Here is an 18,377-nt window from a genome sequence, read left to right as displayed (position 1 = left end):
TCATATTAAAGTTGCAAGCACTAGACAGTTTGGGGTGGGGGGAGTCCCCAGAAATAGATATAATGAAAGGTCACCTTGAAAAAGATGAGATTTCATCTTCTTAGAAGTATGCGACTTCAAATATATATAAATATATTCTTTCTCTGTCAGCTTTGGTTGAAATAAATGACACATGAATTCCAGAGACAGCTGCATAAAAAAAAGTTTGGGGTAACCTAGAAATGCTGGATTTGACTCAAAGCTTACAGCACAGAAAGTTCACTGATACAATTCTACAACTTATTTCACTTAAAAGCATTAATGTAATTTGTTAGAAGCTTTTTTATTATACAAAACTAATTCAACTTAAAATGCTCACTATATTCTTCCATTAAAAATACATTTTTTTTAATTCAGATCTTAAAAGCCTAGTTTATTTAAAACAAAACAAAAATATTTTGATTGAAAACAGATTCTTAGCATGAAGAGATATGTATGCTAATGATTTTAAAACAAGGAATCTAAAGACCCTTTTTATGCTAATAATTTTAATTCCCAAGGACTTACACACAGCGGCCTTTTTTTTTCTTAAAGTAATTTTATTAAAACTCCTTAGAGACAAGGATTTGAAGACTTTATTTAGCAACACATTCTTATTAGCTTTACATCTCAGAAAACACTAAGTTTTTAGGTTTTAAATACAATGACATGAAAACACTTATGGGTAGTGTAAGAAGTGGAACTTCTCCAAGAAACAGTTGGCCAGATTTTGTATGTTTAAAAAAAAATCAGTACCTAAGCATTGTTTTTAATGAAAATCTGGTTATGTTATTTTTTAATTAATTGAACCATTTCATACTCAAATGTGGATCACAAAGGTTAAGCCTGGCTCCAAACATGTGCTAAAGCCTAGACTCACCTGCCATTCGTGTTTACATGCCCAGCCATAGTAGAAAATTCAGGTGAAGTTTCAAATCACTCCCTGAACAGCAAAGTCAAGCCCTAGCAAACAGACCTTAACATGAGTCTAACAGATCCTTCATGCAGTCCAGACAAATTGAACATAAGCATGGCACAACCTACACCATCAGCCAATATACAAACTTCACTTTTTATAAATCCAAGATGGACATGAATAGCCAACCATACAGCTGAAAACTCTGCATGTCAAAGGGCTCAGCATCCTAATTGCTCTTACAACACACACTTCTGAAAGTAGTGCAAGCAAATCAAAAAGGCCAAACTCCAAGGTCCTTAACTCCAGCAACTGTTTCAGGGGGCCAAACTCTGCCCTGAATTAAAGCCTACTCAGCATCACTGACTTCAGAGAATTTTGCTCAAGTAAGAACTTCTGACCTGGAGAGACCCCCCCTACCGAAAATTTCTCCTGGTTTGGCTACCAGGAAGGAGCTGTGCTTTGGAAGGACACAGCTATGAGGCAGAATAGCTGATCAGTACATTCTTACCCTCCCAGTCCTGCAGAAACCACAAATAGGAAATAGGCAATACAAAGAAGGAACAGTAGGAAGAAGACAAATGATTCTGAATTGATTCCCTTATCATAAGAAACACCAGAAAGTGTACATAAATTATCAGATCGTACCGTAATTTACACTTACTTTCCCTGAAGGATGTTTCAAAGCAGTGTTAGTAATAACCTTGATAAACAGAGACAGTACAAAACCGGAAGGAGAGATAATGTCTACACAGTGAGGCACCCTGAAACTACTAGATTTCTCAATCTACATAAGGCAGTGAGTTTAAGGATGCAAACCCTTTACTTTGTCACCGAGTGAACAAAACCAAACCAGAACCCATTATAGCCCTCCACTCCCTCTGCAGAAGCAAATTTGCATAGATTTCTATATTTACTTCTGTTCAGAAACAAGTGTGGCTCAGGTAGAAACAGTGAATAAAAAAATCAAGAGTTGGATGTGACTTTATAGGTCAGATTGAATTGAAGTATGCACTTAAAATTAATGTTACATTTTACACTAAGAAGTTTGAATTCTGTTTTCATCTGTAGTGTAATCTGTACTGGTGTACTACAGAATTTTCCAAACCATGTTTGTAAAGAATACCTGTTGCCCTTTGCAATTAAATATTCATGCTTTTTGAAGACAATCACATGGTGTTTCTGAACTGAATATCATCACCCAAGAGCTCCCCCTCTTCTCACTGCCTTACTACTTTAGAAAAGAAGACCTGATGTGTCAGCGTTCTTCTACCCCAGTGCCACCTGCCCAGAGCAGTCCTACTCAACCAAAATCTTATTCTTCATATTAGATGCCATAGAGAAATTCAACATTTTACAAATGTAATAACTACTGCTCTCATAGGTGTGCAAAGACACCAAATGACATTTGGAGTCAACTGAGATATATAGCCTTGGGATGACAGAGTACACAGGAGTGAAAATTAGGCTTAGATATTGAGAGGGAGAACATAAGGGGATACAAAACACTCTCCCTTCCTTTCTGTCTCCAGGTTTCTCCTAGGTCAAGTTACTTTATTATTATTTTTCCCATTTCTCCTGCTCTTTACATTACATGCATTTCCATTCTTGTACAATCACAAATTAGTACCCCAAAAGAAGATCAAGAAGCAGCAAATTCAGAAGAAAGTTTTAGGAGTAAGCTATTTACATTAAAGGATGAATTCAAGAGTCATCCTAAGATTCTTGCATGAATAATTCCTTTGTAACTTCAACTCACTGCATCCTTTCTGAGATGCATCAGGTGGGAAAGAATGCCATCTACTCCACTGCAGCCTTGCTCCCTCAGGCTGCCTCCAGATCCCGCACTACTACAGCTCAGTTGCTGGCACTTCCTCCTCCCACGCTTCTTTACCTTTCCATCCTTTAACATGTTTCTGTATCAGCTCATCATCAGACCCACCATTTCTCCAACTACATATTTCTTTTAACAATTAGTAACTTAGATAAGCATAAATAAGCACAAATGCGCAGAAACAAATAGCTTATCATTAAAAAGTACAACCAATAGAAAAGTAGAAGTCACAATGTTGTTCAAAAGTAGGGCACTCAAACATAGTAGCATGAAGGGAAACAAGGGCTTTAGCTTGGAATATAAATACAACATATCACATGCAAAATACAGTTCTTCAATAACCTTATGAACTCCTGTCAAATTTTGAATAGTTACCACCAATACTTAGATCACCCATCAGTAAAAACTTCCTAAACCTTACAGATTTCAGCCTGATACAATGCCTTACTTGCACTAAACATTACCTGCAGAACCAGGTTCATAATTGCATAATGTAACTTATAAAAGCTGTATGACTCCAATATCAATCATATCAAACACATGAATATCTAACCAATAAATATCTTAAAGGTTGATTGGCTAGGATGTGGATGGCAAGAGACGGTAACTAAGACTGAACCTCAGAACACGAGATTTACAGCAATACCAGAAAAAGACAGGTCTGTATGACTGGTGACTGTGCAGGGGTTTTGATGAATCTGAAGAACAGATTCTGCAGAACTATGTTTCTGTCAGATGTGGACCTAAGTTTTGAAAGGCTATCAGTAGAAACAGAGAAAAATATGGTGACTGGAGCTCACACTGAAACAAATGACATTGCAAAATTATTACTGGAATACATCAAGTGTAACTATCCCATGCTCTAGGTAAAGTATTTAAATGGTGTCACAGATTCTTCACTTTAGAGTACCTTAGTACCTTAAAAAGGAGAATGAAACATTAATAGCTCTATCTCCCGAGTTAGGAGAATAGTTTTAAGATATTCAGCCACTAGAATGCATTGACCAAAAAACAACTCTCAAGAGAGAACTTTACTACAGTATCTCAAAAAATAATCTCCACAACTAAGACTGCCAAAATTTATAGATGAAATTTAAACTACAACACAGTGTAGAAAATTGGGAGAAGCTTGTATAATATCCATAGCTTGCTTAGCATAGATGAATGGGAGGGGAAAAAAAACATTAAATAAGGATACAGCAATAGTTAAAGGCATATTAATGAGTAGATGGACACAAACGGGAGGAAAAAAAAAAGGAAAGTACTACTACTTAAAAACAGCAGCCAGATAATGAAGCTAATGAAAGGACCACTCCTAATGCAATTGAGGTGCTGTGGATGATTAAAAAAAAAACATTAATAGAAGGAACCTAAACAAAAAATGGAGGTTTTAAACATGCAACCTGACATTATAGGGATAACAAATACAATGGAATACTAAGTCATACCAAAAGTATTCATGTTCAGGAAAGAAAGAAATACAAACACGCTATGTTATCATTGTACATGTACAAGGCAAAATAAGAAAGAGAAGTGGTATTATGAATAAAGTCACAGCTTTTGAGAAGAATGGTTGAGAAAGGTTTTACTTGCATATTGCTGGGAGCCTTCTAGAAAGTAGCTGGGTAAGATTTGGATATGAATAAAGATTGCTGTAATATGTCTTACTACTATCACTAGGAAGCGCATCAATATGACAGAAATTACTTTCCCAGATTTAGAGTAAAGAACAAATACAAATAATAGGAAGAAGCAGTCTTCCTTGAATATGATAGCCTACAGATTTTTTTTTTATAAAGAGAATAGAAAGCAGAAAGAATAAAACTTTAGTTTTGTTAACCAACAAAAATATTACAGGAGAGCTAACAGAAAATCAGTAAAGTTGGATCAAATGATTACAAGTTCATTCAATTTAAATTAATTATAAAGATAAATGGAATAGGTTTGAAACTCAGATTCACAGTTCCAAAATGGCAGACTTCGATATACTATAGAAACTAGGTAGTCCATTGAACTGCTAGTCTGAGAGCAGAAGAGTTTTCTCAAATGCCTTAAAACTCAAGAATTTTAAAACCATCTGAAATTTAAAGTAAGGTACTGAAAAAAAAAGGAGGAACTCCAGAACTAAGAAAACAGCTACCTCAAAAGGATACGTAGAATAAGCACAGAGTCCATAAGACAGCATCTGTGGGTTTTATGCTTGGACTTTGAAATTTAACTATTGTCAAATAGCAAGTTAGAATACTAAACACCAGTTAGAAGCTAGGCTTGGACCAAACCTATGTGCTCTTTGGGGCTTAATCTTTTGTGTTTAGTGTATTTGGGCCTCGCTTTATTAATCTTGAAGTGCGTCTTGTCATAAAATGCTATGCTTTGAAGTCAGTTCCTGGTTTTGGAGGATAATTCATTTTCGTACAAATTAATGTTTCTCCACCTCTGGCATTTGGAACACCTAGTTCTCAGAAGGGACCAGCACAGACTCGTTTCAAAACGAGTGCACATTGACTGGCTGGTATATAATTAGTATCTTAAGCATTCCCAAAGATTACATCTCAAAGCTTTCACATTACTCACAGCAATTAAGATGCACCAAATAAGTTTTATAGTTGTTGCTCTAACTCTCTAATTAGAGTTCTAAAAAACACCAGTATTTTACATTGTCTTGCCTTTCCATATGGCCACATATATAAAGAATATCATTTTAATCCAAACAGAAGCTTTTTTCTGGAAAACAATCAGTATGACAACTGTAATGTTAAAGGAATTTGTTAATTTTTTTCAAAAGCAGAACACAAAGATACAGAGCCCTGACGGTCACTTTTACTGAAGCCCATTCCACTATGAAAAATGTACAGTGTACAGTATCTTAAAGCCAATGACAGTATAGCTTCCATCTCACTTTAATGCCTGATCACAGTGCCAGAGAAGTCCAAAGAGTCCTTGCTAAAACTGGCAGTAGAATACTATGGTTGAGCAAGCCAGTGAAATACCTGCTCTGTAGCCAGAAGTAATTATGTGTGCCTGCTAATCTCATCTGGAGAAGCTCAATCTAACAGGCATTCAGAGATCACATCTATCAGACTGAGCTCCATGCAAGACACAGCAGCTGCTGCTTTTCTTGAAAGCAAAGCTAAAAGACCAAATAGCACTTTTTGTGTGTTATGATGCAATGTGCACATATCACCCTTTGGAATAAAAAAAAGTCAGTGCTGGAGTACATAACCTATGATAAGGAATACCTGCATTTACTTCCTTCCTCTGCTTGAGAGACCTACATCATCAGATAACGCCACAGCTATGCAGTTCCTAACCTTCACAAGCTAGGGAACTGAGGTATCCTTCTCAGGTTTAAGAATGTGTTATATGAGGCTGGACACCTAGTTGCCTCTGTGGATGTCGCTTTTATACATACCCCACTCTTCTTTAAAAAATGATGGAATTAGACAGGATCTTGAACTTTCACCTGACCTATGCAATACAGCATTTCACTTCAAAAGGCTATGAGTTAATACTGTTCAGAGTTAGTTTAAATCAGTACAGTATTTCCATGTAGATAGCATTCAAGACCTATAACCATGTGATACCAACTGAAACTTGGAAGCATATGTATTGTAGCTTATGTTTCCAAGTCCCATAGGGCTAGACCCAAGTAACCATGTGCAAGCTGCAACTTCACATAAGGCAAATCACACTGTGTAGTCCAAATGACAGCAAAAGGTCTGACTGAAACAACTGCTATCTACTTTCAAAGCAGAGAGGAACTAAAGCATTTCCAGGAAAAAAATGTAAGAAAAAATTATAACATAGACAGAACTATGTGCTTTGCTTTTATCTAATATTCTCAAACAGCTAAACTGCTTCCTGCAATTTACCAAAAAAGTCCAAGCCTGAGCTAGACTTACTTTTTATTCAGGTGGTTACCGTTTGGGAAATCATAAACCCTCCCTTCTCTACTACATATAATGGAGCATGTTAAGCAGCCTTCAAACATAAATGCTGCTGACAACAGCATCAGGAAGAAAATTGTCAGTCTTTGTATTACCACAAAAAAAAAAAAGTATACCACTATCAATTATACTGAAGCCTCAAATTATAAGTGTGGAAAAGTAATTTTGGAACTCAAGATGAGAAGGTTGGAAGAATTTTATTGCTCCCTTTTTAATTTTTCATTATGGTCATACACTTCACGTTCTTGTATCTGGGGTTATTTTGCTTGTAACCCAAAAATCATTTGTGTGCATTAGCAATACAAAAAGATTCACTCTCTCCCAGAAGCTCATATTCACAAATGTATTTGATCCTCATTAATTTAAATCTCCAACCACTTCTAGAAAATACAAGTTAGCATACCTAGCTTTCTAAGTGATCCAATGTAGTAAAAAGTAATCATTATATGGCAACTTAAAATATAGACTTACATTTAATTTGACCAGTGTACACTAGTGTTTCCTTGTAATCTTTTCAAATAGTTATTTTACCTACTGTAGTTCATCTGCCCGTTCACATTTGTGCAAGAGTAACAAAGTCATACCAACAGAGGCTCCAATACAGCATCTGGATTTGCCGATACTGAAGACAGCTGAAGACCGTTTTTCTGTGAATATTCTCATATATGTGCTAAGCACGTATATCACTGTTACTATCTGTATTACCTACACTAGGTGGGAACACAAGGCAAAAAAGACTGCTAATTAAAATGAAACTTATACACCTTTCTTATGAAACAGGACAAAAAAGGATTTTTTTTTCTACAGTGACTTAATTGTACCATATTCATGCCTAATATAACATTACTGGGTTATATTAGAAACAGATTTGACTGCTATTTATTAACAAAAATGTCTAAGTCTTACTAAATACATCATTTAATACATTTCTAGAAAAAAATCTTGAAGTATTCTCTTTTTCTTTCTCATGATGGAGTGTTCTTCTTTTCTACAGCATAAGAGCTTTCATTTTTAAGACTCAAAATCTCATCCTTCAGAAGTGAAATTCTGAACACATTAGCTTTCCAGCGTTGAGACAGTTAAGTGCTGTAATGCACTGAACACTACATTATCCATCCATATTCCAACTGAATAGACTATCACCTCTAGTTTGCTGGAAATCAAAAAGGCAGCGTAGATCCTCTGCAATGACTTTGTCATGCACTAGTTTTGTGGCATGCTTTACCAACCTGCTCCAAAGCAGAACTGTTATTAGACAATCCCTTGATATCCCTTTATTTTGTATTTTAACAATGACAATGAAAAATGAATATCATCTCTCTATTTTTGTGCACATCCTTTATGCATTACAAGGATGTAAAGGCATTTCACTGCCTTTTCCTCTGCCATTCTAACTGGGCTGACTTTATTATATATAAGGTTCAGATAGTCCCTACCCTCTAATGATATTATATCACATCTGACACAGAAATTAAACCGTGTTCCTCAAGAGACAAAAACCAATAGCTTGAGAGAAGACAGATTAAATACTTGCCTTAACTATAAGTGATAGAACAAGCTATACTTCCAAACAGGGAATTGGTAACATTAACCAAAAAATGCATGCTACCACCAAATATAGGATAGTAAATTCAGAATATCTTCTCTGGGTTTATCACATTTTTATTTTACTGGATAGTTGTAGGAGTTACTTTAGGCAATTCTGAAACGTCAAGGGAAGGGAGATATTTGTAGGACTACATAGCAGTTCCATTTATTGTCGTATGTTTTAAGAGGGTGCTTTGCGTCAACCTTCTTTGCAAAAACATCCCATGAGATTGAGATATGGTAGTTCTCAAAAGAATACATCAGAATGATGGTCACTTTTCTACTTTGTAGCCAGAAGGTGTACTTTATTTTTATGTTCCTGCTGCAAATTTATTTAAAACATGTTTCTTAACTATAAAATTTAAAGAAACATGTAAGGAAAAGGTTTTCCTTGTCATAGCTCTCTACATAGACTTCTCATACAGACCTCCTTCTAGGGTATTGTAATCCCAGGCACTGCTCTCACATTTTTCCTCCTCTAAACAGTTTTCCAAAGTAAAACAATCAAGAGATCAAATACACAGCTAAGAAGAAAAAGCCAATTTGGCAGCACCTTTGCAGTTATCTGTAAGTATAAACAGCCATTTTCACAAACTACCGCAGAAGAGGAAGCAATAGGGAAGTTTTATTAAGAGCACCGCGTTTACACAGCCTCCTGATGACCTCTGCAGATGCTGCTTTCCGGAGGAGCCGCCCGCCCCCGGGCCCGGCGCTCCGCGGGCACCCGCGCCCGCCCGCGCGGGAGCCTGGCGCCTGCCCGGGTGTCCCGGGGGACCTGCGGAGAGCACGACCCAAGCCGGCCCTCCGAGGCGGCGCTCACCGGCGGCAAGCGGCCCGCGCGGCGGACACCCCCTCCGCGCACGCCAGCGCGGCCTGACCGCGCTTTCAGCGCCAAGTGTTACACGCACGCGCGCGCCCCGCTCCCGTAGCGGCGCGCCACAGCACGGCAGCAGGAGGCAGCTCCCACGCGAGGGGCAGCGACCGGGCCCGGGCCGCGGCCTGGGCCGGCGGAGGCCGCCGAGGGAGCGCCGCGGTCTCCCTGGGCTGGGCTAGGCCGCGCCGCCGCCGCCGCCTCCCGCGCCCCTCGGCGGCAGGAAGCGCCCTCCTGGCGGAGCCCCCCCCCGCGGGCGCCGAGCCGGACCGGACCGGGCCGGGCCAACGGCCGCCGGCCCAGCGCCGCCGCGCGCGCCCCAGGCCGGGCCGGGCGCTGCGGGCGGAGCGGCCGCGTACGCGCGCGCGCACGGTGAGGGAAGGGATTGGGGGGGGGGGGGGGTTGGCAGGGGGTTATTTATAGCCCGGCTGCTAATTTGGGAAGCGGGATAACAAACCCCGCAGACCGCGGCACCTGGCGCCAGGACTCACCCCATCCCGCAGAGAGGCGGCGGCCCCTTTAAAACCGCAGGAGACCCCTCCCTCCGGCCCTCCTCTCTCTCCCCCACCCCTCCTGCCAGGCGCCCCCAGCCCGCCAATCGGCGGCGGCCGCGCAGCTGGGGCTGGCGGTAGCCAATCAGCGAGCCGCTTAGTGAGCGGTGGGGAGGAGAGGAAGCAAGATGGAGGCAGCGGGAGAGGCGGCGGCGCCCGCTGAGGGGCTGCGGACTCCGGCCGCCTTCGCGGCGCAGCTGCAGCCGGAGGTGGCCGCCGCCGCCGTCGTGGTGCTGCCGGAGCGGCTGCAGCGGCGGGAAGCGGAGCGGCAGCAGGGTGTGGAGCGGCAGCGGCAGAAGAAGGAGGCGCAGGTGGTGAAGGAGGAGCAGAGCGAGTTCTTCGTCGCCGCCTTCGCCCGGGAGCGGGAGGCTGTGGAGGCGCTGCTGGCGGCGGCGGCGGCCGCCGAGCAGCTGGAGGAGGCGGCCGCCCGCCTGCAAGGGCTGCAGAAGCTGCTGACCGAGAGCGTGCGGTTCCTGGCGCCCTACGAGGTGCGACAGGGGCAGGAGGCCGTGGCCCGGCTCCAGGGGGCCCTGGCAGCCAGGCGCCAGCAGCTGCAGCCCAAGAAGAAATTCGCCTTCCGCGCCCTCAAGAAGGAAGCGGCCCCGGGCAGCGAGCAGCGCCCTGCGGAGCCCGCCCGGCCTGCGGCCGCCGCGCCAGCCCCCGGCCACGGCTCCGCCGAGGGGGAGTCGGACGGCTCCCTGCTCTGCGGATTCAGCCGGGCCGAGGGCGAGGAGCTGGAGCTCGGCCCTGCTGAGCTGCTGCAGCGCGACGTGGTGCTCTCCGAGCTGCGCGGCTGCCGGGTGCGGCTCCGCGGCAACGCCAACACGCTGCGGGTGCGGGACTGCCGGGGCTGCACCGTGCTCTGCGGGCCCGTTTCCACCTCCGTGCTGGTGGATGGCTGCAGGGATTGCCTCCTGGTGCTGGCCTGCCAGCAGCTCCGCACCCATCGCACTTGCGACAGTCGGTTCTACGTGCAGGTGACCAGCCGGGCCGTAATCGAAAACTGCGCTAAGGTCTTTTTCGCCCCTTACTCCTGGAGCTACCCTGGTATCGAGAAAGATTTCGAGTCTTCTGGGCTGGACAGAAACAGGAACAACTGGAACATGGTGGATGACTTTGACTGGCTGGTGAGGGATGAGCCTTCGCCCAACTGGAGCCTGATTCCTGAGCAGGAGAGGATCACCTGCTGGGACTGACTGCAGAGGCAGCTTGGTGCTGATTGAGAAGTGCTATCAAAATGCATTCATTCACAAGCAGGAGGACTTTGGTCTCTGATTCACTATAAAAAAAACAGTTGCATTTGGTATTTAAAGTGTGAATTACAGTGTATGACTGTATTCAGTGATTTAAAAGTACCAGTCAAATGTCGTTTACTATTCTGAAACAACTTGCTGCTATAATTTCTGTATGCCACTGTCAAATTTGCCCACTACTGCAATACCTCATTGCTGGCTTTTTCCTGAGGAAGGTGGGGCAAGGGGCCTTAGTACACAAATGAGAGGGAGTCTCTGCTAAGAGCCATGCTGCTGTCACTCACCCAGACAAAATATGAATTACCTGCAAGTAGTACAAGCTGTACTGGAATGGAAAGATCAAATACCAAAATTTTCCCATCTTTGTGGTGCTTAAGTTACCAACCACAATACGCTATAGAGCTTAATGTTACAGTGAATGGGGGAGAGGACTTTTGTGAGCTAATGGAGGTAAATTTATAGAGGGAATTTGCAATGGCGGGCATTATAGGAGACTGATGTCAATCCTAGACTGCTTTAAATGTGAACCAGGTTGTGCTGATGTGGATGAGGTCTACAAGTTTTCTGTTAGGCTTTTATGTCAAGTTGGGTAACAAGTCTAAAGCAAAAAAAAGTCTCAGTGAAAACTCAGTGTTCCACTAATATGATATTAATAAATGATTGGTTGGAATTAACCTGTAGAGACTATATAAATAGTAAAACTTCACAATCTGAAACTTATGTGAGTGGATGCTCCTTCTGTAAACTAACAGTTTTGACTTGAGATGAGTGAGTGTTTGAGCATACCTTTTAAGGCATACAGTAAGTGTGAGACTTCAGGGTAGGGATTTGTTCAGATTTGACCTACTGTTATGCCCGTTTTGCCTGCATATCAGACTATAAGCTCTTTTGTGCTAAGAGCGTAATTCATAGCACTCTGTTTCCACATTTTATTAACTCCCATGGAATTAACACTTCACTTTACATGCAGTAACAAAGTGCTGTATTCCAAATTCAAAATTTCATATTATCTTGCATAAAGGCAGTAATACAGTAACTTCTCCCAGTCTCTATTTCTTCACTCATGTTCAGTACCAGAAAAAGCAGCAGCATTATGTTGTGGCATGATCTTCTTACAGTGCCTGTGAATGGTGAGTGACCAATCCCCATACATAAGGTGTATGTAGTAGTTTTAGGTTTCCAAGAACACTCCTTAGGTTGTGGCATTTTGAAAGAATCATGTTGTTTATCATGCCTAAGAAACAGCTCAGAGCTGTATTTAAGAAAACTACAAAATGTTTATGCTGCCCTGCCATCATATATGTGCCTCTGTAAGGGAAATTGAATACTAATTAAACTGTCAAAAATTGCATCATTCCTATGAGTACTTGGAATTTCACTTGAGTACTTGACTGCTTTTGAGCAGATGAGAAACATCTATCTGTTTTCAGTGTATTTAATTTAAAAGCAAAAAAAATTTTTTATGTATATTTTTGCAACTTTTCAGTTTGTTTACTTGTGCCAATGTATACTTCTTGACTGAATCAGATTTTGCATTTTAAGTATTTGTTTTGAATCGTTACAGATACCCCTTTAATGATGGTTTTCCTTTGCACTGACAGCTTCATAAAATAATTTAAAGACAATACTCTTAGTCTTGCTTTACTTTGGTACTTTTTGGTATCTTTTTAATATCTGTTGTTAAAGGGATGTTATCATATGAAGTTCTCAAATGTCTCAATTTTAATGAGTACATCTAAGTATAGAAGCTGACCCTATAGTTATCTCTTTCTCTCTCTTTTATTTTTTATTTTTTTTTGGTCCCCTCACATACCCTGTTTGTGGCAAATCAGTACCCCTAGTGTACTCTAGTTTTGTGATTGTGGGCTGTTCAGTCTGAATTTTTAAGAACTACAGAAATTCTTTTGTTCTGCTAGCCAAAACCCATAAACACTTGCAGTTTTACTTGCTGCTAGGTTGATGGACACTGGTAAATCTAGAAATGTAGATATTACTACCAGGTTGTAGCAGGTATTGAAGATGTGCATTTCTCGCCCCACTTCACAAAGTGACATGTAAGTGCATACTGCTCCATACCTTAAAATTTCTGATCTTGCTGGTCAGGCAGCGTGCAGTACTATCTCAATAAATGGAGCATGAATTAAAAACAGGACATTCAGATTTTAATTTTGGCCTGATAGGCTTTTCCTTTTTGAAAGGTCAGCTGATAGCCCAGTTCTCAGTGTTTTTCTTCTCAAGTATTTAACTTTCATCAGACCAAAATTACTAGGTAATATTCTTCAGGAACATTACAGGAGATGTTTCAGACAATTAGTGTTACTGTTAAATGCACCCTTTTCCCTTATAAGGGTTGTCATTACCTTCATAATAAGAAATAGGTAACTGAATCTTGATTTTAAGCATGGCATAAGACAATTTAATTTCAGAGTAATAGTCTGTGAAAATGCTTGGTCAGGCAGAGTCTTGTATGTGTATTTATAGTTCTAAATATGTAGTTTATATATACACACACATAGTTGTATGTGCTTCCATGCACCTTTTTTAAATTTTACTTTCCTAATCTAGAATCATTTTCAACAAGGAGGAATTTAACGAACTATTTTGAAGCAGAAGTGTTACATTAATAGACACATAGTGTGTGAACACAGGTTATGCACTAGAAAATGCATACTAGTTTATCTGTAGACTGTATCGATATAGAAATAGCTAGCAACTTTTTCAGTAGTTTTTTTGTTTAAACAAAAGCACCTAGGCTTTACTATCTAATGAGTTGTTTTTACAATGCTATTTATAATAACTTTTAATAAAAATACCTATGGAAAAGGAAGTTGCAATTAGTATAACCACTAGCAGGAGCGGGTTGTCATCTGCATGATCTGTGTCTCCCAGAGAAAACATTTCACAGTGACAACAGTAGTGCAACTAATTCTTGAAATACCTGCTTGTGTGATGTCGTAGCATTCTGTGAGCAGAAAAATACACTTACTCTTCACATGAGAGGAAATCCATTCTTCAGTCAAATCTAGTGGAAAGTAGTAATTCATATGTACTGAGAATTAATATGCTCATTAAGTTCTTACAAAGTATTTAAAAGCATGGTAGGATTAAATACAAAAATGTTTTATGTTTATATTAAGTGTTATGTTTCATAATGTTGAAACATTATGAAAATGTTTTCCTCAGCTATTCTTTAATTTCTTCCACTGAGATGGATTTTTTTAAATAAGAGCGTTGACACGTACTCATTAGTTAAACTAACATTTTGAAAATAAGATGTTGGTGATACTTTGAGAGGTCTAGACTACTCTAGAGTTGTCGAGATTATTTAATTGGAGCTACATACTGAGTAGATACTAAACACTGAAAGACTGGAAGAGTCTGGTCCACAATATTTGTAGCTTCATAGTATTTGCTAACCTTTCTCCTCAGCTGACAAAGGCTTGACAAAAGACATCAGGAGGATAGTTTCTGATCTCCAGGTAAGCCCTAAGCTATTTGTTCAGGAGGACAAAACATAGCTCAAGCATGTAAGCTATGAAATACGTTCACTGAGAGTGTCTGGTTGTAACAAGTGAAGTGAGTGATTTTGTGCTATTTTCTAGATGACTAGAAACAATCATACGATGGAGCCCCTCATACATCGCATCCAGGCAAAGCTACTCACAAGCAAGGTATTTGTGATGAAGGATGCCATGCTGTTAGAGGAAGTCGCAAGTTGCTGGACTACTGAATTCTCCTGATGCTTGTACCTGGGAAGTAATCACAGGTAAGATTGGGCAGGGTTCGTGTAGCGGTTGGTTTCAGGAGATAGGCCTGGCTGGCTGTCAGTCTTTCCTGGGTCAAGGAGACCTGCAGTGCTGGTCTGGTCAGAGCTGCTCTGCATCCCTGCTAATCGCAGCTTTGAGAAAGGAGGGCAGCACACATTCTGTTTCTTCCCGCGGAACAAGAAGCAATGCTGACATGAAGAAAATTGCCTGTCAACCTCTTCTAGGTCAGGAGTTAGATTGTTTTTCCTTTATGTGTAACCTGGTAGGGAGAACTGGCAAAAATCCCCTCCCCCAGCAACCTATGGGGGAAAAAGGTATTTAATTGTGAAGGTTTTGTTCAAGCCTGTGTACTGAAGAGGTTTCACGGCTGAATGGATGGCTGGTAAAATCAGGCTCACAGTCTTGCTACAGGGAGGGTAAAAGCAGCCAGAACTGCTTTGAAAACAAACCGATTCCAAGTCCCCTTACATAAGAGCAGGATGGAAAACTAAAAACAGCGAGATGCGGGGGGTCAGGCAGAATTCAATGGCACCCCACAAAAGAGCATTTTCAGGGAGGGTGATTGTCCTATCCCTTAATAAGAAAGAGAGCCAGGAGCTAGCACCCACTGTCAGATGCAATCAGGGTAGTCATAGTCAGGAGTATCAGTGCCAGCTCATAGATGAAATAATAGTACCATTAGCACCTTTTTGTCTTTGTAGGAGAGTTTATCAGTAGGACCTTAACCTGTATTAGGCAAAGTCTCCTCAAGAATTTGAGCTCTGGTTGTGTCTCATTGCCACCAGACTAAACAAAGGAACTTCTTTAGAAATGTACGCCCTAAAAAATTTAATTTTGATAGGCTTCAAAAGAGCCTGAAAAACAAATGCCTGCCAGGGACATGGTTATGACCGTGTTATGAAGATAAACAGAAATGTTGGTGCAATAAAACTAGATATAAATTGACCCTGAATACAAGGCCAATTTGCAGAAAATCAGAAAGTTTCTAAACATTGGAGGATTGAGGATCAGAAATAATTTTCCAATGAGAGTCATGAGAGCAACTTCTCTTGTTTTAAACACCTTTGAAAAACAATTGGATAAGACAGCCCTTCTCTAGTTGACAGACTTACAGAAATCTTTAAAGCAAGTGTAATTACCTTCGTTCACTACAGCAATGTAATTCAACTTTTTAAAGATTGTATGCATTTGGGAATGAAATAAAATGGTTTTGTGCAAAAATACACAACAAATGAGCACATAGAAGAAAACCATTTTGAGACAATTATTCAGTATTACACAGAGCTTCACGTGTTAGTATTTGGTGATAGTATAGAACAGACAAATGGGAGAAATGGGCTTGACTCTAGAGACTCTAGAGAAGCAACTGCAAGTTTTGTTGCTGCTTTCAGTGAGGCCAGCATTTCACCTAGACATCCAGTCCCGAGAGACACTGTCCCCCTTGGTTCCCATTGAAGCCCATGGGCAGTTCAGTCTGTCTGCACCTGGTTCTCTGAAGGCCAGACACAAAAATTAAGTTATCTGCATTCTCTCTTTATCCAACCCTGTTTCATTTAAGTAGATTCTAGTGTGAGCTAGTTTCTTCCTATTTAGGCAATAGCTATATAGCAACAAGGATCTCATCTTGCTGGCTTTACCTGGGATTGCTTCAGGTGTTACAAAATACTTAGGCATTCTTCAGTAGTAGGAGTGTTTATCCATACATGCTATGCCTTCCCTTCACACACCTCCTACTTCTGTCTTTCCAAGTGGATTTCTCCACTGGATTTGTGAGAGTGAGATCTGAGGGCAGACTTGCTTTGTTTGAGAACTGTTTGCAGACAAGTACGTTTCTTTCCCTCTTTGTGGATCATCCTTTAGCTGCTCAGTTCTGCCCTCATATATCCTACTTTCTGTCAGGCTCTCCCTACTTGTTGTAACTGCATCTGTCATATGTGACATTTTTTGTGTGCAGCCTTTTTATTCTGGCCATCTGATCTGGACAAGAGAACTTGTATCAGTTCTGTGTCCTCTGTACTCTACTAAAAAGCCAATTTCAACACATACAGGGTGATCCTATGAAAAGATTAGGAAAGATAGCAAGAACAGCAAAAAAATCTGTGCTGCTTGTGGAATTTCAACATTTCCATTCTCATCATGATCTAATTTAATTTATCTGATTTATCATGATCTGATTCTAATTTATCTGATTTACTGGAGGTTCCATCTGTTTTGCTGAGATGTTCCCCAGTAGTAATGAATATTGTGAGCTTTTTGTGAGCTTCTTTCAATTCCCAACATATTTCTTCCCTATTTCTGTAAGTACAAATATGAATTTATAACTCCTGTTCTTTCAACAGCAACCACTACATCCTAGGCATCACAGTAATGCAAATAAACACTGCTAATGAGCATCTCATGGTTCAGAGAAGAGCTGTGCTTTCTGAACCCTTGCCAGGCCTAGCTGTACATACGGACAGTGCTATTGTGTGCAGGGTCTGGGCATTCCTAGGGCCAAACTCAGCAAGTGCTGACCTAGGAGCTCACTCACTATGTAGCGGCACTTCAGTCTCTGTTGGCAACATCAGCTTCTTGAGCAGTACGCTTGTACTCTCTCGTGCTACGTGATACCATACATGTGGCTACCTGTAATACTGGTATATTCGTATGCACTGTATCTGTATATCCTGTGCACAACAGCCCAAGCCATGGATTTAGCAACTTACACTGCATAAACACCATTTCTTATCTTTGCGCAATAACTTCCTGCAATAGGTAGAAACAGACACCTTCTTCCCTGCAATGAAAGATAACTACTTCTAAGGAAACAAAATAAAAGCCCAAAGAAAAACACCTGTTTCATATCACAAAGCAGTGTGAAAGGAACAGATTAGGCCAGGAAATTTTTTTTTTCCAGACTAAAAGCACTTCCATAATTTAGGTACATGGGATATTCCTATTTAAAGAGCATTTGACTTTTAAATATGTTTGGCTTTTTACATATGCCTGAAGACTTGGACCGAAGACTTTGGAAGGAGTTCAGTTGGTTCAGCACTGGTCAGCAGACTGTATAGCAAATACCAGCTTAGATTATCTGCATTAAAAACAACTTTTTCCTCCCTCTCAACATTCACTGATAATTTTGTGGGTTATATTTAGGTTAGAAGGCATAGTTTTTCTGAAAGGTATCAATATTTCATTGTTATCCATAGAAATGATAATTTTTTAACAACATATTTTGAACTCAAACACTTTCCTGGGGAGTTCTGGCAGATCAATTATGATTTGAACATTTTATTCTAAATTTTTTGCTCCAAAATGGCATATGAATTATACATTTGAGTTTAATATGCAACCTCTGAGGGGACCAATAACTCAAACATTATTGCTGCAATTAGCTTTTATCTGTTATGGCCCAGTTTCAATGTTTTCTATTTGAAGTAGGAAGAGTTAGTAAATCTGCCCCAATTAAAGGCAAATCCCAGCCAAAATAAGGAATTGTAAGAAGACCAGATGCCAGGCAAAAATAGTTTTCTTCTTCATGCTGTCCACACCACAAAACACTTCCTGATGATCCTCCATAACCTTCTTTTTTTTGTAGGTAGTTCTGCTTGAGACAGCCCTCAGCTAATCAATTTGAATCTATAAGATCAG

General features: G+C 40.7%; 2 protein-coding genes across 2 annotated transcripts in view; one reads left to right on the top strand and one right to left on the bottom strand.

Moving 5' to 3' along the window:
* The window catches only part of BICRAL (BICRA like chromatin remodeling complex associated protein), a 48,472-nt gene extending 38,742 nt beyond the window's left edge, over positions 1-9,730 (bottom strand). Inside the window, exon 1 of the mRNA XM_067293127.1 lies at positions 9,665-9,730. The gene's annotated coding sequence lies outside the window, so the exon portion shown is untranslated. The remainder of the gene's footprint in view (positions 1-9,664) is intronic.
* A 70-nt stretch (positions 9,731-9,800) lies between these two features.
* TBCC (tubulin folding cofactor C) lies at positions 9,801-12,602 on the top strand. Its single transcript, XM_013949722.2, has one exon. The coding sequence runs from the start codon at positions 9,853-9,855 to the stop codon at positions 10,918-10,920; it is 1,068 nt and encodes a 355-aa protein (XP_013805176.2). The 5' UTR covers positions 9,801-9,852; the 3' UTR covers positions 10,921-12,602.
* Positions 12,603-18,377: the final 5,775 nt, after the last annotated feature.

Source organism: Apteryx mantelli, chromosome 3 (assembly GCF_036417845.1).
Source record: "Apteryx mantelli isolate bAptMan1 chromosome 3, bAptMan1.hap1, whole genome shotgun sequence".
NCBI classification, from domain to species: domain Eukaryota; kingdom Metazoa; phylum Chordata; class Aves; order Apterygiformes; family Apterygidae; genus Apteryx; species Apteryx mantelli.
Note: the sequence above shows the minus strand (reverse complement) of the source record. Positions and strands in the feature narration are given on the sequence as shown.

Coding starts and splice junctions, on each gene's coding strand:
- TBCC (XM_013949722.2), top strand. CDS start 9,853: ATGGAGGCAGCGGGAGAGGCGGCGGCGCCCGCTGAGGGGCTGCGGACT.